Source organism: Phycodurus eques, chromosome 4 (genome assembly GCF_024500275.1).
Source record: "Phycodurus eques isolate BA_2022a chromosome 4, UOR_Pequ_1.1, whole genome shotgun sequence".
Lineage (NCBI taxonomy): Eukaryota > Metazoa > Chordata > Actinopteri > Syngnathiformes > Syngnathidae > Phycodurus > Phycodurus eques.
Window position 1 is genome coordinate 15,321,799 of NC_084528.1, and position 15,013 is coordinate 15,336,811.

The 15,013-nt window shown below is 43.5% G+C and overlaps 1 protein-coding gene across 2 annotated transcripts in view; it reads left to right on the plus strand.

Annotated features, from left to right (window-relative positions):
* The first annotated feature begins 224 nt into the window (after nucleotides 1–224).
* The window catches only part of adamtsl4 (ADAMTS-like 4), a 63,895-nt gene continuing 49,106 nt past the window's right edge, over nucleotides 225–15,013 (plus strand). The window contains exons 1-3 of one of the 2 annotated variants that reach the window (XM_061674208.1): nucleotides 225–445; nucleotides 3,121–3,184; nucleotides 12,052–12,602. In XM_061674208.1, the coding sequence (XP_061530192.1) occupies nucleotides 423–445; nucleotides 3,121–3,184; nucleotides 12,052–12,602 (638 nt within the window). In that variant the 5' untranslated portion in view covers nucleotides 225–422. Of the gene's footprint in view, nucleotides 446–3,120; nucleotides 3,185–5,376; nucleotides 5,522–12,051; nucleotides 12,603–15,013 lie in introns of those variants that run through there. The other variant, XM_061674209.1, reaches the window with a different exon arrangement.

Genomic DNA, 15,013 nt, shown 5'->3' on the forward strand with positions numbered 1-15,013 from the left:
GGACTATTGCAACAAATCAGTAAAAGTAGTCAATAATGATGACATGCCCTTGATGAGTGTATGTAAACCTCTGACCACGAATGTATAATTAGTGGTTTAATAGTTTATTAAGACAAAAATAAGCACGGGGAAAAGTTCCTAATAAGGTTGCAAGGAGGGGAGAAAAAAAAAAAAAAAAGAAGTGGACGAGTCGAGTGTGTGCGTGTTTGTGAAAAGGAAAAAAAAAACGGAAGACTTCCCACTTTGCACACTGGCGGGCAGGCAGCGACAGGAGGAAGGGGACACACGCACAGAAAGTGAGAGAGAGAGAGAAGAAAAACTTGGACACTTCATTGATTGTTTGCTTCCCCCCACCCCCCGCCCCCCAGCCCAACAATCGATCCCCAAACTGGACTGATCATCGGTGCTGGAGTCGGTGGAGCATGCGGCTCGGTTCTATCTTCAGGTAGGCACACGCGGGCCACGCGTGATTGTTCGAGAATGTTTTGGGTGGCTTTTACGCACAAACTTTGTTTCTTTTCTTTTTCTCCTGGTTGCGCATGGATTGCAGTTAAAATGGTCGCCGCGTCTGACCGCGATGCGTTGCGATATATCTTTGCAAGTGAGATGATTGCAAGCTGGAACACTGTGTCACAGTAGCGCGGGGCTGCGCAGGGGGTCTTTACTTCGGCCTCGGCGGCTCTGTTGTGCGCCGGGGTGGGAGGGGAGCCTTTGTGAGTCGCTCCGTGCCCGTGTATGTCTTTTTCGGGGGGTAACTCTTGTGCACTTCCAGACTGAGGGAGAAAGCGGCGGTGCGCCACACTGGCAATTACCCGCACTCAAGTGTGGCTTGCGGGCTGCACGCCGCGGTGACGCTTGCGGTTCTTCTTGGAGCGCACGGAAAGAAAAGACAGGTCCATCTTGAAATGTTGTGAGGCGTTTAGGAGCACGTCACGACGGTGACATGGTGTTTTAAACGCTTGTTTACAACACACTTGTCCGCACAGTCGCGTAGTAGCTGGCAGCTCTGTAAGGGAATACTTTAACACCCCCCCCCCCCCCCCCCCCCCACCCCAAAATTTTTTTTTTGCACCAACAAACCACTGCTTTCTTCAATAGCCGCCACAAATGAAGGTGAATAAAGTAAACCATTAATAAAAGTAAGCACTATAAAACGTGTGCATTTACAGTAAAAAAGTCCACACCCCCCAAAACAAGGCTAATCATTGTAAAACCTTTTCCACCATTAATAGTGACTTATAACGTGTACAACTCAATTTAAAAAAAAAAAAAAAAAAAAATCTCTTGAAAAGGGAAAGTAAACATAAACAAAAGATAATGTGCTCGCACAAGAGTGCACATTTTATAACTGGGAATGTGGCTGTGTTCAGAATTTAGCAAAAACATTCACTCTGATGTTTAACCGAAGTTAGCCCCCACCCGCCATCATTGAAGGTGCCTCTAATTAACCTCAGAAAAAGTTCAGATGTGCTAGTAGGCCTTTCCTGACTTTTTTTAAATTGTTTTTTTTGCACAAACTTGAATATTTTGTGTTAATAACACCGACTGGTATTTGGAGCGGTTCATCATTCCCTCCACCTTGACGAAGGCCCCTGTTGCAGATGAAGGAAAACAGCCCCAAAGCATGTTGCTGCCACCACCATACGTCACTGTAGCTCTGGTGTTCTTTGGGTGATGAGAAGGGTTGTGTTTGGGCCAGACCCACCTTTTGGAATTATGGCCAAAAATTCAACCTTGGTTTCATCAGACCATAGCAACGCTGGTGTCAAACGGGTGGCCCGGGGGCCAGATCCGGCCCACCGCATCATATTATGTGGCCCGCGAAAGCAAATCAAAATTGCTCACAGTTGTAGCGGCCCTCCGAGGGAAGTCATAACTATGATGCGGACCGTGACAAAAATGAGTTTGACACCCCTGCCATAGAACATTAACACACATGGGAGATTACAGGTGTGGTTTTTGCCAAATGTAGACTTGCTGGATGTTTTTCTTTGTAAGATAAGGCTTTGTCTTGCCCCCACCCCCTACCGATTGCCCAAACATATGAAGATGGGAGATTGTTGTCACTTGTACTAAACAGCCAGTGCTTGCCATAAAATCCTGCAGCTCCTTCAATGTTGCTGGCAGCCTCCCTGAGCAGTTTCTTGTCTTTTCATCAATTTTGAAGGGTATCTCTTGTGCCCATAACACCCCCTCTCTTTGGATGATTTCTGTCTTCACTGTCCGTTCTTCTTTTTTGAGGTGAGGGGGGGAGTCTGTCGCAGATTACTTTCATTTCCATTAATTTCAGTGGGGAAAGATGTTTTGACATCCGCATGTTTTGAGTTGAGCGAGCGTGGTCACAGAAGGAATTAAACTCGTATCTCAAGGCACCACTGTAGAAAAGTGAGTGAAATCAGTCTGCCGCGGGTCAAAATGCTTGGGATATGACAGAAATTATATAATATTTTAATGTTCTGAAGAAAAGTAAATAAAGTACAACCAACAGAAATGACACAAATCACCAAAGTCACTCGTAAAAACACCATCCCAAAGCAGAAACAACAGCCAACCGGAATTAAAGGTAAAAGAAAAAAAGTCCCCCTTGAATAAAAGTAAGCGAGATAAACCTTTTGCATCTATTGATCTGCACTCTGTTACAGGTCATTACGCTTCAGAAATGACAAAACTCCAACTACAACAGCATTCTCCAACAGAAAACCGCATTGTCTCACCAGCAAACGTCAAATAAAAGGAGCTTTACGGCGCCGGGTGAATTAAAGCTATTTGATTGATTGTGCCTGCCAGTGTGTGCGTGCGTGCGTGTGTGAGTGTAGTACATCCACAGGGCGTGTTGGGTCGCAGAGAGAGGCATGCGAAGGGAAAACATGCTTGCTGTTTAAACCCATTAGTTTGTTAGCGCCTCGCAGGCTTTTTCCCACACTGATGGAGATGTTTGCCTGTGGAAACATGAAGGGGGAAAAAATCAACTTTGGTTCACCCCTCCAAGAGACCACCCGTCTGCCACCTGTGTCGTGCCATCATTACTAAAGCCCATTTATGTCACTGTCACGGGATAAAGACTCGATTCAGCCGCTGGTGCTTTTTAAAGCTTCCTGTTCTGCTCCTCTTCCCCTCCAGGCTCTATGCGCTGTGGGCCTTTGTGGAGGTCGCGACCTCCGTGACCAAGCCCGCCAAGAGGAAGGTGAGTCATGAGCTCCTCACACATTGCATTCATTGACTTTGCTTCATGGCGAGGTGAAAGGTGAAGCCATCAAACGAGTCGCTTCAGAGTTGTTTCCCCATCCCACAATAGTCAAAAGAGTGGATTTAAAGCCCGCCGCAAACCCAGCGATGAAACCGGGCGACAAATTGCAGTCGATAACTCACAACCGCACACCAGGCGACTGATTGCACATATACCAACACACTGAAACTGCGACCCCTGGTGTTGTTATCGGGAAACAATGTTTTGAGGCGGCGCATATACCTTACTCTATTTTTTATGGGACCACAAACAACAAGGCGCGAATGTCAAGGAGGAATCAGATTGCCCTGGCCAATCTTAGCTATCTTATACTAATACTATTACTGGCTCTATTCATTGACCGCACCTGTGCAGTTCAGCGACAGAGACTCTCCACGCTGTGCTTTTTCAGCCACAGGTGCATATAAAATGATAAAAGTACGTATTTTAAAATGACCGTACATATTGGGTGTATTATAATTCATCATTATATTATAATCTATCACTTATATTTATTATTATTCCCATTTTGTACTATTATTTTCAATATCTATCTATCTATCTATCTGTTTGATCTAATCTATCTAGGTCAGTCTAAGTCAGAACAAGCGATAGTCTATCACGAACATAGTACTAAAGTCATAATTGCAGAAAATATTTTTAAGTGTGGTGTTAACTCAGCGTTCCTTCTTGGGTTTCGTAACCTCGTATTCAGGGGCATTTCCAGACCCCTTACAATCGCCTGGCATGAAGGACCACGGAGGCCTCTTTAAAAAAAAAAAAAAAAACACACAAGAAACAGGATGATGGATAAGCAAACGATCTTTTATTAAATAATTGACGCCTATAAAAGAAATAACGAAAAGCTACCAACCCTGAAAGGTAACTTTACTTACATTGTATAAAGTAAATACCATATTTCCATGACCATAGGGCGCACTGTATTAAAAGGCGCAGTCTCCGTTACGGGGTCTATTTCTGTATTTAACACATACATAAGGCATTATTGGGCGCAGGCAGGAACAATCAGCCTTATGTATTGAACACATACATAAGGCTGATTGTTCCTTAAATTGAACACATACATAAGGCATTACTGGGCGCAGGCATGCTAAAACATATGCTAGCTTAAAACATACGCTAGCATGCATGCACGCTAAAACAATGTTTTTAAAAAGGCAGCGGGAGCAAAACTGATTTCGGCTGTACTTTATTGAAGTATTTAACAATGTACTCACGTTATTTTTTTTATCAATCCTCATCCACAAATCCATCAAAGTCCTCATCGTCTGTCTCCGAAATGAACAGCTGGGCAAGTTCTCAATCAAACACGCCGGGTTCGAGTCTCTCTCGTTTCCGTGCGAAAGCTCGAACAGCAGTGCAAGCAGACACGTTAGCCAAAGCATCCACAATCCATTCACAAATTGTAGCGTAACTCGCTGTCTCATAGTCTTAGTAAAGATTTGTTCGCCATCTGTCATCCATCGCTCCCACGCCGCTCGCAACTTCACTTTGAACACCCCGTTTACACCGATGTGCAGCGGTTGGAGTTCCTTCGTCAAGCCTCCCGGAATAATGGCAAGCTCCGAGTTATTGCGCTCACTCGAATGGTGACTGTAGAGACGCTTCTCCCGGCTGTTCTTTGCTCATTAATCCGTTGCTCGAGTTGGTCTTCCATTTTTCATCCTCTTTAATGCCTTTCTAACTTCCCCCTTACTAATCATTGGCACTTCCTGGTCCACCACACTTGCCTCTTCTACTCTCCCTTATCTCTCATTTTCCTCGTTCATCAACTCCTCGAAGTATTCTTTCCATCTAGCTATCACACTGCTGGCACCAGTCAACATATTTCCATCTCTATCCTTTATCACCATAACCTGCTGCACATCCTTCCCATCTCCATCCCTCTGTCTGGTCAGCCTGTATAGCTCCTTTTCTCCTTCTTTAGTCTCCAGCCTGGCATACATGTCATCATATGGCTCTTGTTTGGCCTTTGCCACCTCTACCTTTGCCCAATGTATTCCTTTCGCCTCTCCTCGGTCCTCTCAGTGTCCCACTTCTACTTAGCTAACATTTTTTCCTTGTATGATTTCCTGTACTGTGAGGTTCCACCGCCAAGTCTCTTTCTCTCCTTTCCTGCCAGCAGATACACCAAGTACTCTCCTGCTTGTCTCTCTGATCTCCTTGGCTGTGGTGGTCCAGTCTTCTGGAAGCTCCTCCCGTCCACCGAGGGCCTGTCTCACCTCTTCCCGAAAAGCTGCACAACACTCGTCCTGTCTCAGCTTCCACCACATGGTTATCTGCTCTGCCTTTGTCTTCTTAATCTTCCTCACCACCACCAGAGTCATCTTACACACCACCATCCGATGCGGTCTAGCCACACTCTCCCCTACCACTACCTTACAGTCGGTAACCACCTTCAAATTACATCGTCTGCACAAGATGTAATCCACCTGCGTGCTTCTACCTCCGCTCTTGTAGGTCACCCTATGTTCCTGCCTCTTCTGGAAAAAAGTGTTCACTACATCCATTTGCATCCTTGTTGCAAAGTCTACCACCATCTGTCCCTCCAAGTTCCTTTCATGGATGCCGTACTTACCCATCACTTCTTCATCACACCTGTTTCCTTCACCAACATGTCCATTACAATCTGCGCCAATTACGACTCTCTCTGGGACGCTCAGAACTACTTCGTCTAGCTCCTTCCAGAATTTCTCATTCACCTCTCGGTCACATCCTAGCTGTGGGGAATAGCCACGAATTACATTATACATAACACCCTCAATTATGAGTTTCGGCCTCATCACTCGATCTGATACTCTTTTCACCTCCAGAACATTCTTAGCCAACTCTTTTTTTTTAAATAACCCCAACTCCATTTCTCTTCCCATCTACACCATGGTAAAATAATTTAAACCGTGCCCCTAAACTTCTAGCCTACAGTTTGCACTGGGTTGTGCCCCCCATAGGGCTGCATTTCTAATGCTTTACAACCATAAAGATGTGAATTACAGGCAGAATGTTTGACTGTCCTTTAGTATTTGTTTAACTTTACAACAGAGAGGAAAATTGAAATGGTCTCTTCAAACAAAGCTGGACTTCTTGTGTCTTTTCGGGAATGTGTTATGACTTTTATTGAAGCGCTACACACGACATTCCTACCGAAGGTCATGCTGCTTTAGTGAAAGTGGCTTTGTGGGCTCCATTTTTAAAACGGTTGAAAAGTATGCCACTAAGACAGCTTTTGGGAGTTTTTGAATATAGGATAGCCCTCAAAATTGTGATTTGTCCTCAGAATAACAACAACAAAGAAACCAACAATTTCAAGATGGCCTTCGCATCACATGTTCCTGTCCAAATAATAAGAAACAAAAACATTTCAATAGGGCGCATTTAACATCACTTTTACCTTTATGAAAGACTCTTGCTGGCGTATGGAAGATGGAGTAGAGGGGACCCATTTTCGTAGTTTGCTACAAGTTCTTTCTGGAATTTTATTGTGTTTCTGGCACTCGGAACTTTTTGTTGTGCCACGTAGAAGTGTATTCCACAATGCAAGCTTTTATGCAGAACTCAGGGCAATAACAACGCTCCTGGTATGCTTGCTGCATCTGTATTGACTTCTGTAAGAGGAATTGACCATTTTCTTCTTTTTGCCATTTAATTCAGGAGGGATGCATTTCTTCTTGCCCCAGATTGAACTATAGTACAATCCTGTCATCATTTGTCATCTTCTGTTAACCAGGAAGTAGTCTGAACTAACAATGGTGGAAATGATCCAATTTCACTTAATTTGTCTCAAAATCGCAATACTTTGAGACTAGATCATTTCAGGAAATCTACTTTTTGTGAGGTTGCTATTTGGTGGTATGCCGTGAGATTATTGCAATGTAAAATGCAGTATGTACCTTGACTCATTAAATGTCGGGAAACACTGATCTAACTAACGAACTGATACACAAACACAAATACGGCGCACCATGACTTTCCCCCAAATCCTTTGTACAAAGTTCAACTAAGACATTTTACCGGGAAGTCTCTATTGCGCCGCTTTGATATCCTCCTCCTTACGTAGATGACGCAACCCTGACCGACCCGCCTACGCGAGCGAGCTCGTGATTTAACCGACCGTACGTGACTTTTTGAGTCATTAATCCGTTTTTTCCTGTCGTGAGGCCCATAGCTGTCAAGGAGCCACAGTGACGCCTTTGTGATCATTGGGTTAAACAACAACAACAACAAAAAAAAGTGGGCTTCAGGTCTAGCGGTACAGTGTTGGAAGAGTCTAAGCAGTAGCAAGTAGCAGGAGGTCACTGGCGGCCTCCTTCTGGGTCACTGTGCACTGCTCATTAATGCTCCAGCTATGTGGCAGCTGTGTGTTTGATGTCACTCATTGCAACACACACACACACACACACACACACAGTCATTAGGCCTGTCCGCTTTGACCCCCCACTTCATCCCCCTCCCAACCAATTTCTCCTGCTCCTTTCGCTTTCCTTTTTCTCCCGCCATTTTACCTCCAACTTGTCATTTGCATTCCAGCAAGTCTTGCCTTTAACACTATGGAACGGGCTTCGGTGGTAACTACCGACCATCGAGAGCATTTGCTCAAGCGCTCAGTTCTAAGAAAAACTAGTAAAGACGTTCGACACCGGGGTCAATATCACTAGAAAGTGGCTTTGGTGTCATCTGAATGTTTAGTCATAAGGAAAATGGAGCACAATGATTAAACTCTGATGTCTTATGAGCGGCCAAACATTTTCACACACCTACAACAATCGCTTTCTTAAAATGTGTTTTCTTCATTTTATTTTTAATTGGATTTGCTGGACATACCTTTGACAACACACCACACAGTAAAATCACATTTCCACTAGGATACACGTGTTTGCAAAGTTTATTGCCCAAAAGGCACTTTAGTGACCCTTATATTGATAAAAGTAAAAGCTTTTGACAGGATGTTACGCCAATGTTGCCCGAGTGTTGCCGAGCAGACCGGGAGGGTTATTGCCATGAGTTGTTAATAACATCTTGCATTGTAGAATACACCGTACCTTCTGCTGAGCCCTTTTTTTACGCAACTTACAAAATGTTTCAGATGAACACGCATCGATTCCAGGATTACATTTTTCTTGACGAAAACCAAGCGCATGTACAAGAACTTGGACAAAATTTTGGCAAAAACATTTGCTGAAAACTTAAATCATAATCATACAAAAGAGGTTCCACTTAGTATAAAATTGCCATTTGTTTTCATTAATGGAGAATGGCCCTCCGAGGTCTAGGAAAAGCATACGTGTGCAGCGTGTTTACACACACGTATTGACACAGTCGACAGGCTTTTAGCGAGCGGGTCAGGGAAGTGGAGCATTAATCTTTTTGTCAATGGAAACTTTTGTCCCTCTCTCATATTTGCTGTTGTGCCAAGCAGGCCAGCGAGCGACTTGTTATGAAACGACTTTTATCATTTCACGCCGCAAAGGCCAGCCTGGCGCTCGCTCCGTACACGTCATAACACAACATACATACACGCAAACACAAACGCATGCACATACATGCACATGTTCACACACACACACACACACACACACACACACACGCGCGCACACACATACACACACGCTTGACTTTACACCCATCTGCTCCCAAGCTGCTTGCTTGGCAGGTGACTCAATCCCCTTCAATCCCCCCTGATTTACCGAAGCTTTAGGATTTACATTTTGGCCTCAGAAGGAAGGAAACTCGTGAGACTGAGGATCATCAGTGGACTCATTTACTCGGAGGTGTGGTCAAAAGTATTGGGACACCTGGCCGTTTGACAATTTTATCACTTACGCTATTCTGGGAAGTCTTTCTATGCAATTTTTTTTGTGTGTCGGTGGGAATTGGTTATCTTTTGTAATTGATTCTAAAGGTGTTTCATGGTGTTTTTTCCACAGTAAACTCATCCAAGTATGCCTTTACGGGCCATGCTACTGGGACAACAGAAAGAGGCCTTTGTCAAAATATTCCACAAAGTTGGAAGTTGCTAGTTTTAATTTATTAATTAATCAATAATGGCACACTATTTATTTATTTATATGAATTTATGGACTTTTTACTTTTACTAAATATATTCTTAAAAGTATTCATTAGTCGTAATTATTTTTATTTTATTTATTGAATGATTTTAGGGCTGAAACGATTAATTGAATAACTACAATAATTCAATTACAACAAGGAGTTGAAGCAAAGTGTCTTCGCAGTGATAATTTTACCACTTGGACGAATGTTACTGCAGAATGACGTACCACTCTGTATAGAAATAGGTTTGCACGATGGTGGCGAGCCACCGGGAAAGGGCGTGTATAAGACAATGTCTAAACCTTGGGATCATTTTGCATTTAAAATAAAAGAATATAACAAAGAGCATTGTATCTACTACAAAGCAAAACTAACTAACGTACCACAACAGCATGTCCATGATCGCTAACACAAGATTAGCTAATTCAGTATAGCCCACCTCTGCTATTTAGATAGACACAACCACGAGTGCACTTTCAATTGCTTTGTTGAACAAACAGGAACAAAATAAACACGTAATATGCACATTCATACACGACCTACTATGGCCACAGCTGACGCCCAAGCACTAAAGACACAAAATGACTAACGGTTAGCTGGTTAACTATCCTTAGCTCACAACAGCCAACTTTACACTCTCATTCACTGACTGCCATGCCACTCACCAGGTCACACCCCACCTTTTCAAGCCACACACACACTCAAAGTCAAGGATATTATAGTGTGGAACGTGAGGATGGTGACCCGCACTAATACATGCACCTCGTATACACATTTTGTTGTTTAATAATGTAAAATAATTGTTTTGCCGATTAGAAATGTATCTAAAAAAAAATATCTATTCGATAGCTGCAACCCTAATTTAGATTTTAATTTGTATTTATTTATTTGATTTGGCCAGACCCCCTGGTTTATTAATCTACTCAGAGGCAACTTCTCAATACTATTGTACATATGGTGTAATTCATATGACATTGTCAAATTTGTTGTCATGCGCATTTACCTTTTTCAAGGATTGCTGTGGCCTGCCCAGTTTTTTTCCCAGCAAGGTATTAGTCATAGTGTGACACTTCTCCCTTTTGACCAGTTAACCTGCAACTATCTTGATGGATCTTCCGCTTTGGGTTATAACACAGAAATCCCTGACATGATCCATGTCTTTTACTGGGCTCTGATTGATTGCTGTAGACTAAACACTTATTAGTTCTCCAATGAAAATAACAGTTAGGTGCAGGTCCCTCTTCAGATGTTCTGCTTGGAAGCCCAGCAACTGACCTTTGGATTAAGCAAATTTTCATACCAGAGCAGCACGAACATGCAAGTCTCTTTTGCATATACACTCATGATGACTTTCCTGCTGTGAGAAGTTCAGTGACGTTAGTCAGAAAAACATCACACATTCTCACAGTTTCCTGCTTCCAACCGCACGTTTCATACATTCGGAGCGTAAGCAGGGACTGAAAACATCTTTCCTGCAATGATATGTCATCATGTTTTATGTTCGGACACACCAAAGCTTTTTGTGTGGGTGTGTGTGTGTGTGAAAACGTGCTTATGACAGAGTATTTGCTCTGATTGCACAAGAGGAGTTGACAGTGGAATTCCAGCTGCAAAAGTCTTGGGCCATCACTAGGTTAGTTGTGAGAAGACAGAAGACAAGATTTTTAATGGGCCATGGAAGCAGTGATGCTTCTGGCAGCCATCGTATTTATAGTCTTAGTTGTAGTGTTTTGGGCAAAATGATAATGAGTTTTAGTCACATTTTAGTCATTTCTATATGTGATAGTTTTAGTGCCGTATTAGTCGACAAAACCTCAAAAAGGTTTTAGTCTAGTTTTACTCCAATAAGTCTGACAAAATAATACCATGTCAAGAGAAAAAGAAAATGTAATAAGCAAAAAAAACAAAAAACAAACAAAAAAACACACACATTTTGATTGCTTATTAACCACGTGAATGGCACCCACACTTGTACTTGTTTTCTAATCTTTCTTTGTGAGCAATGGCCAAAGTTATACTGTTGAGTTTCTGAGGGTTTTTTTTTCTTCGACACTTGAGGAACAGCAACAGGTCCAAAATGCTACATTTCCCTCCATGTCTCAGACAGTCACTCAAACATGGGTCAGTATGATAACGTATTACAATTGCTGCCTGGCCAAAAATCCCTGTATGCTTGAGCATGCAGCCTATTTGCACTCGGAGTTATGTGGAAAACTTTGTTATTATGAAATTTATCACAAGCAGATTGTCGAGTTTTTCATCCATTGTCGTCAACAAAAACCCGCACATCTGATCATGTTTTAGTCATTAAAGAGCCATGTTTAGCTCGTCATGCCCGTCATGTTATCGTTGTGGGGGGAAAAAGGCGGTTAAACAAAATCATTTCGTCATTGTTGATGAAAACAACACTGCATGGAAGACTTTGCTGGGAATCTGAATAAAGGTGAATACAGGAATATATTTTCACGAGACCTTCAGTTGGTCCTCCCAGATTCCAAAATCACGCATGTTAGGTTCATTGACACTGGGCTTTACTGGGGTGAATGTGAGTGTGAATGTTTGTTTGTCGACAGTATACTGTATGTTCCCTGTGGTTGGCTGGTGACCAGTCCAGGGTGCACCCTACCTCTTACCCAAATTCAGCTGGGATAGACTGCAGCTCACCCGTAACCCTAATGAGGACAAGCCGTACAGAAAATAGATGGATGTAAGTCAAAAGCCCAGGATGGTAAAAATCTTTTTCTCTGTGTATGTGGTAGGTGGCAGGGCGGAGGTCCAGACAGGTGTTTGAGGCAGAGCCCGTGGAGGGGGTGTGGTCAGTGTGGGCGGAGTGGTCCGATTGCTCCCAGTCATGCGGAGTGGGCGTGTCACAGAGGAGCAGGAATTGTCTCCCGCCTCCACCGACCTCACCCTCCGTCTCCTACTCGTCGCCCAACTGGGGCGGGCATCTTCCAGGGGGCGTTGGGGGTCCGGTCATCTCTTCCATGCGCCCCTACCACCCTTCACGTCAACACCCGCCTCATAACCAACTGCCTAACCCCAACCAGGGGGTGTCACTTTATCGGAGTACCCCGCCAGGGGGCGACGTGGGGCTGACCAATCCGTCGTCACCTTTCTATCAAGCTGAATACCCCGTGGCCAATCAGAACCGAGTGTCTGTGTACCGATCGCCTTACCACGCTCCCTCACGTGCCTACAATCAACAGCAACGGACCATCAGGAGGCCCAGCAACCCTGGCGCTTTGAGGGCAGCGGGAGGAGGGAGCAGAAGGTCGGTCAGCACCAGTCGGGAGGGTTTGCCGGTCAGGAGGTGAGTGGAAATCCAACACGCACACTCGACAATAGGGGTGAACACACTGTTGTTTTCAGGGGCCACATTTGATTTTTAAAACAGGATAGGTGATCAATGTCATTTGTAGATCAGGTTAAAAAAATAAAATAAAAAATTGTATCAACTCATTCACTGGAAGCCATTTTAAAAGAAGAGTTCTCCATAGGCGGCACGGTGGTCGACTGGTTAGAGCGTCTGCCTCACAGTTCTGAGGACCGGGGTTCAATCCCCGGCCCCTCCTGTGTGGAGTTTGCGTGTTTTCCCCGTGCCTGCGTGGAGTTTTCTCCGGGCACTCCGGTTTCCTCCCACATCCCAAAAACATGCATGGTAGTTTAATTGACAACTCTAAATTGCCCGTAGGTGTGAATGTGAGTGCGAATGGTTGTTAGTTTCTATGCGCCCTGCGATTGGCTGGCAACCGGTTCAGGGTGTACCCCGCCTCCTGCCCGATGATAGGTGGGATAGGCACGCCTGCGACCCTAGTGAGGAGAAGCGGCTCAGAAAATGGATGGATGGATGGATGGATGGAGTTCCCCATATTGCCAACAGTTTTATAGCATTTTGACTGCTCTTTCAAAACCCACAGAATCTTGTTTGCTATGACACCATAAGCAGCAAACCTACCACAAGAGTAGACTCTCTTCTTTCACCAGGAAAAAAAAAAAATGTTTCTAGCATTTTCCGTTCGCAAGTAATCAGCAGTAGAGCATGAGTTGATTTTGCCAAAAGCACCGCTTTCTCTACATATACATCCATTTCATACATATACATACTCTTGAGTCCGACTTCCAACGCGTTGGCTTTTCTCTCGCTCAGAATGGACATGACTCGCTGAGATTTACCGCCCTATCTTTATCCTCTTCTCAAAGCTGTGCTGATCTCAAATCCAAAACAATGCAACGCCAACAACTACAGGAATCTTTTAGTGATTACAGTGGTTTACAAACCTGAATTTCAGAGACCGGCTGGGCGAGACCCTCTTCCACACCTACCCCTTGAAAAATTGACTTTTTGACATACATATACTTCGGTGCCAGTAAAAGGGTGGATTCCGGTTGACGAATATACATTTCCACAGCTCCATTAATATAACTAATATTCCACAACTCTTGATAAATGTAATTCTCAGTGGGCAGGATTAAAGAACTGTACAAAACTTACATAAACTTTGTATGCGATATGTGATACTATTCCCACCCCTGCGCCGCACAGTAATATTTTCCAAGGTCATTCATGTAACCTTGTTTCTACTTGGCATACCTATCACAAGGTCGACTCGGCACTTTAAAATGTGCTATGGGTCGGATATAACCCCTTCCGGAATGATGACTGCTGGATTTGTTTGGATTTTTCTCCCATATCGAAAATATAATAATCTGTTCAAAATCTGTCCCTGGGTCAAACTGTGACTATCATAAAAATGTTACTAATAAGTTTACGGATAGCATTTTAGTCACATTTCAACATTATTAACCGTCATACAAGTGTAAAAATGAGGTAAATAAACACTGCCACAGTAAAACCTTTAACTTATATAACAAATGATGAAAGCATAATGTGAAAATAAGATGTCACCAATCCACTTTCTAACATTGCAGTCTATCACAGAAATGTAAAAAGATGATAGCCACTGTCAGCCTTAACTTTGATAACAAGCGACGACGTGGAATGTGATGCTATGAAATCTGTTACTTCCTGTGTATTCTTCTCTAACCCCCCTTTGTTGAGGCTGCTCCTTCTTTGGGAATACTGGTCCCCAAAAAATACAAAGAAAAAGTTAAACGCGTGGAGACGTTATGCATGACGGTGGTTCAAAACAGTTGCGTGGTACTCGGTGGCTTATGTTTCCCAAGAAGGTGGTCGTTTTTTAAAGTGCTTTCCAGAGGCTGAGAGACTAAGGCTGATTTAGATAGAGTACGCTTAATGCAAGATATGAGATTTGCTTTGCGAAGCACCCACGTGGTTGTCTGCAAAGTGACACACAGGAAATTAGATGTGCATGGCTTGCATAAGGCATCAGCGCTCTGGAATGACTGGGAGGACTCCATTTCATATGTTTCTGTCGGGACCCAGAGAAGAATTGGTATCCTCCAAAAAGATCAACGGGCGCTTGGGAGAAGTGTTTGATTATTCAAGGTGTGTTCACAGTGACCATGAAGAGTTTGTAACTGCAGTCAAAAATAACTCCATAATAAATACATGCTTGGACTTTAGTTTCGTCATTAGGGAGCATTTGTTATGATGTTCTGGGTCATTAAAGCATTGCAAATTGGACCGATGCCCCGCTAAGACTCTGAGTTATTATTATGTTATTATTGTGTTATTACTATGTTGTTACCGGGCCTCTAGTCACATCAAATGAAGTCAACTCAAGCTTAAGTCACCAATTT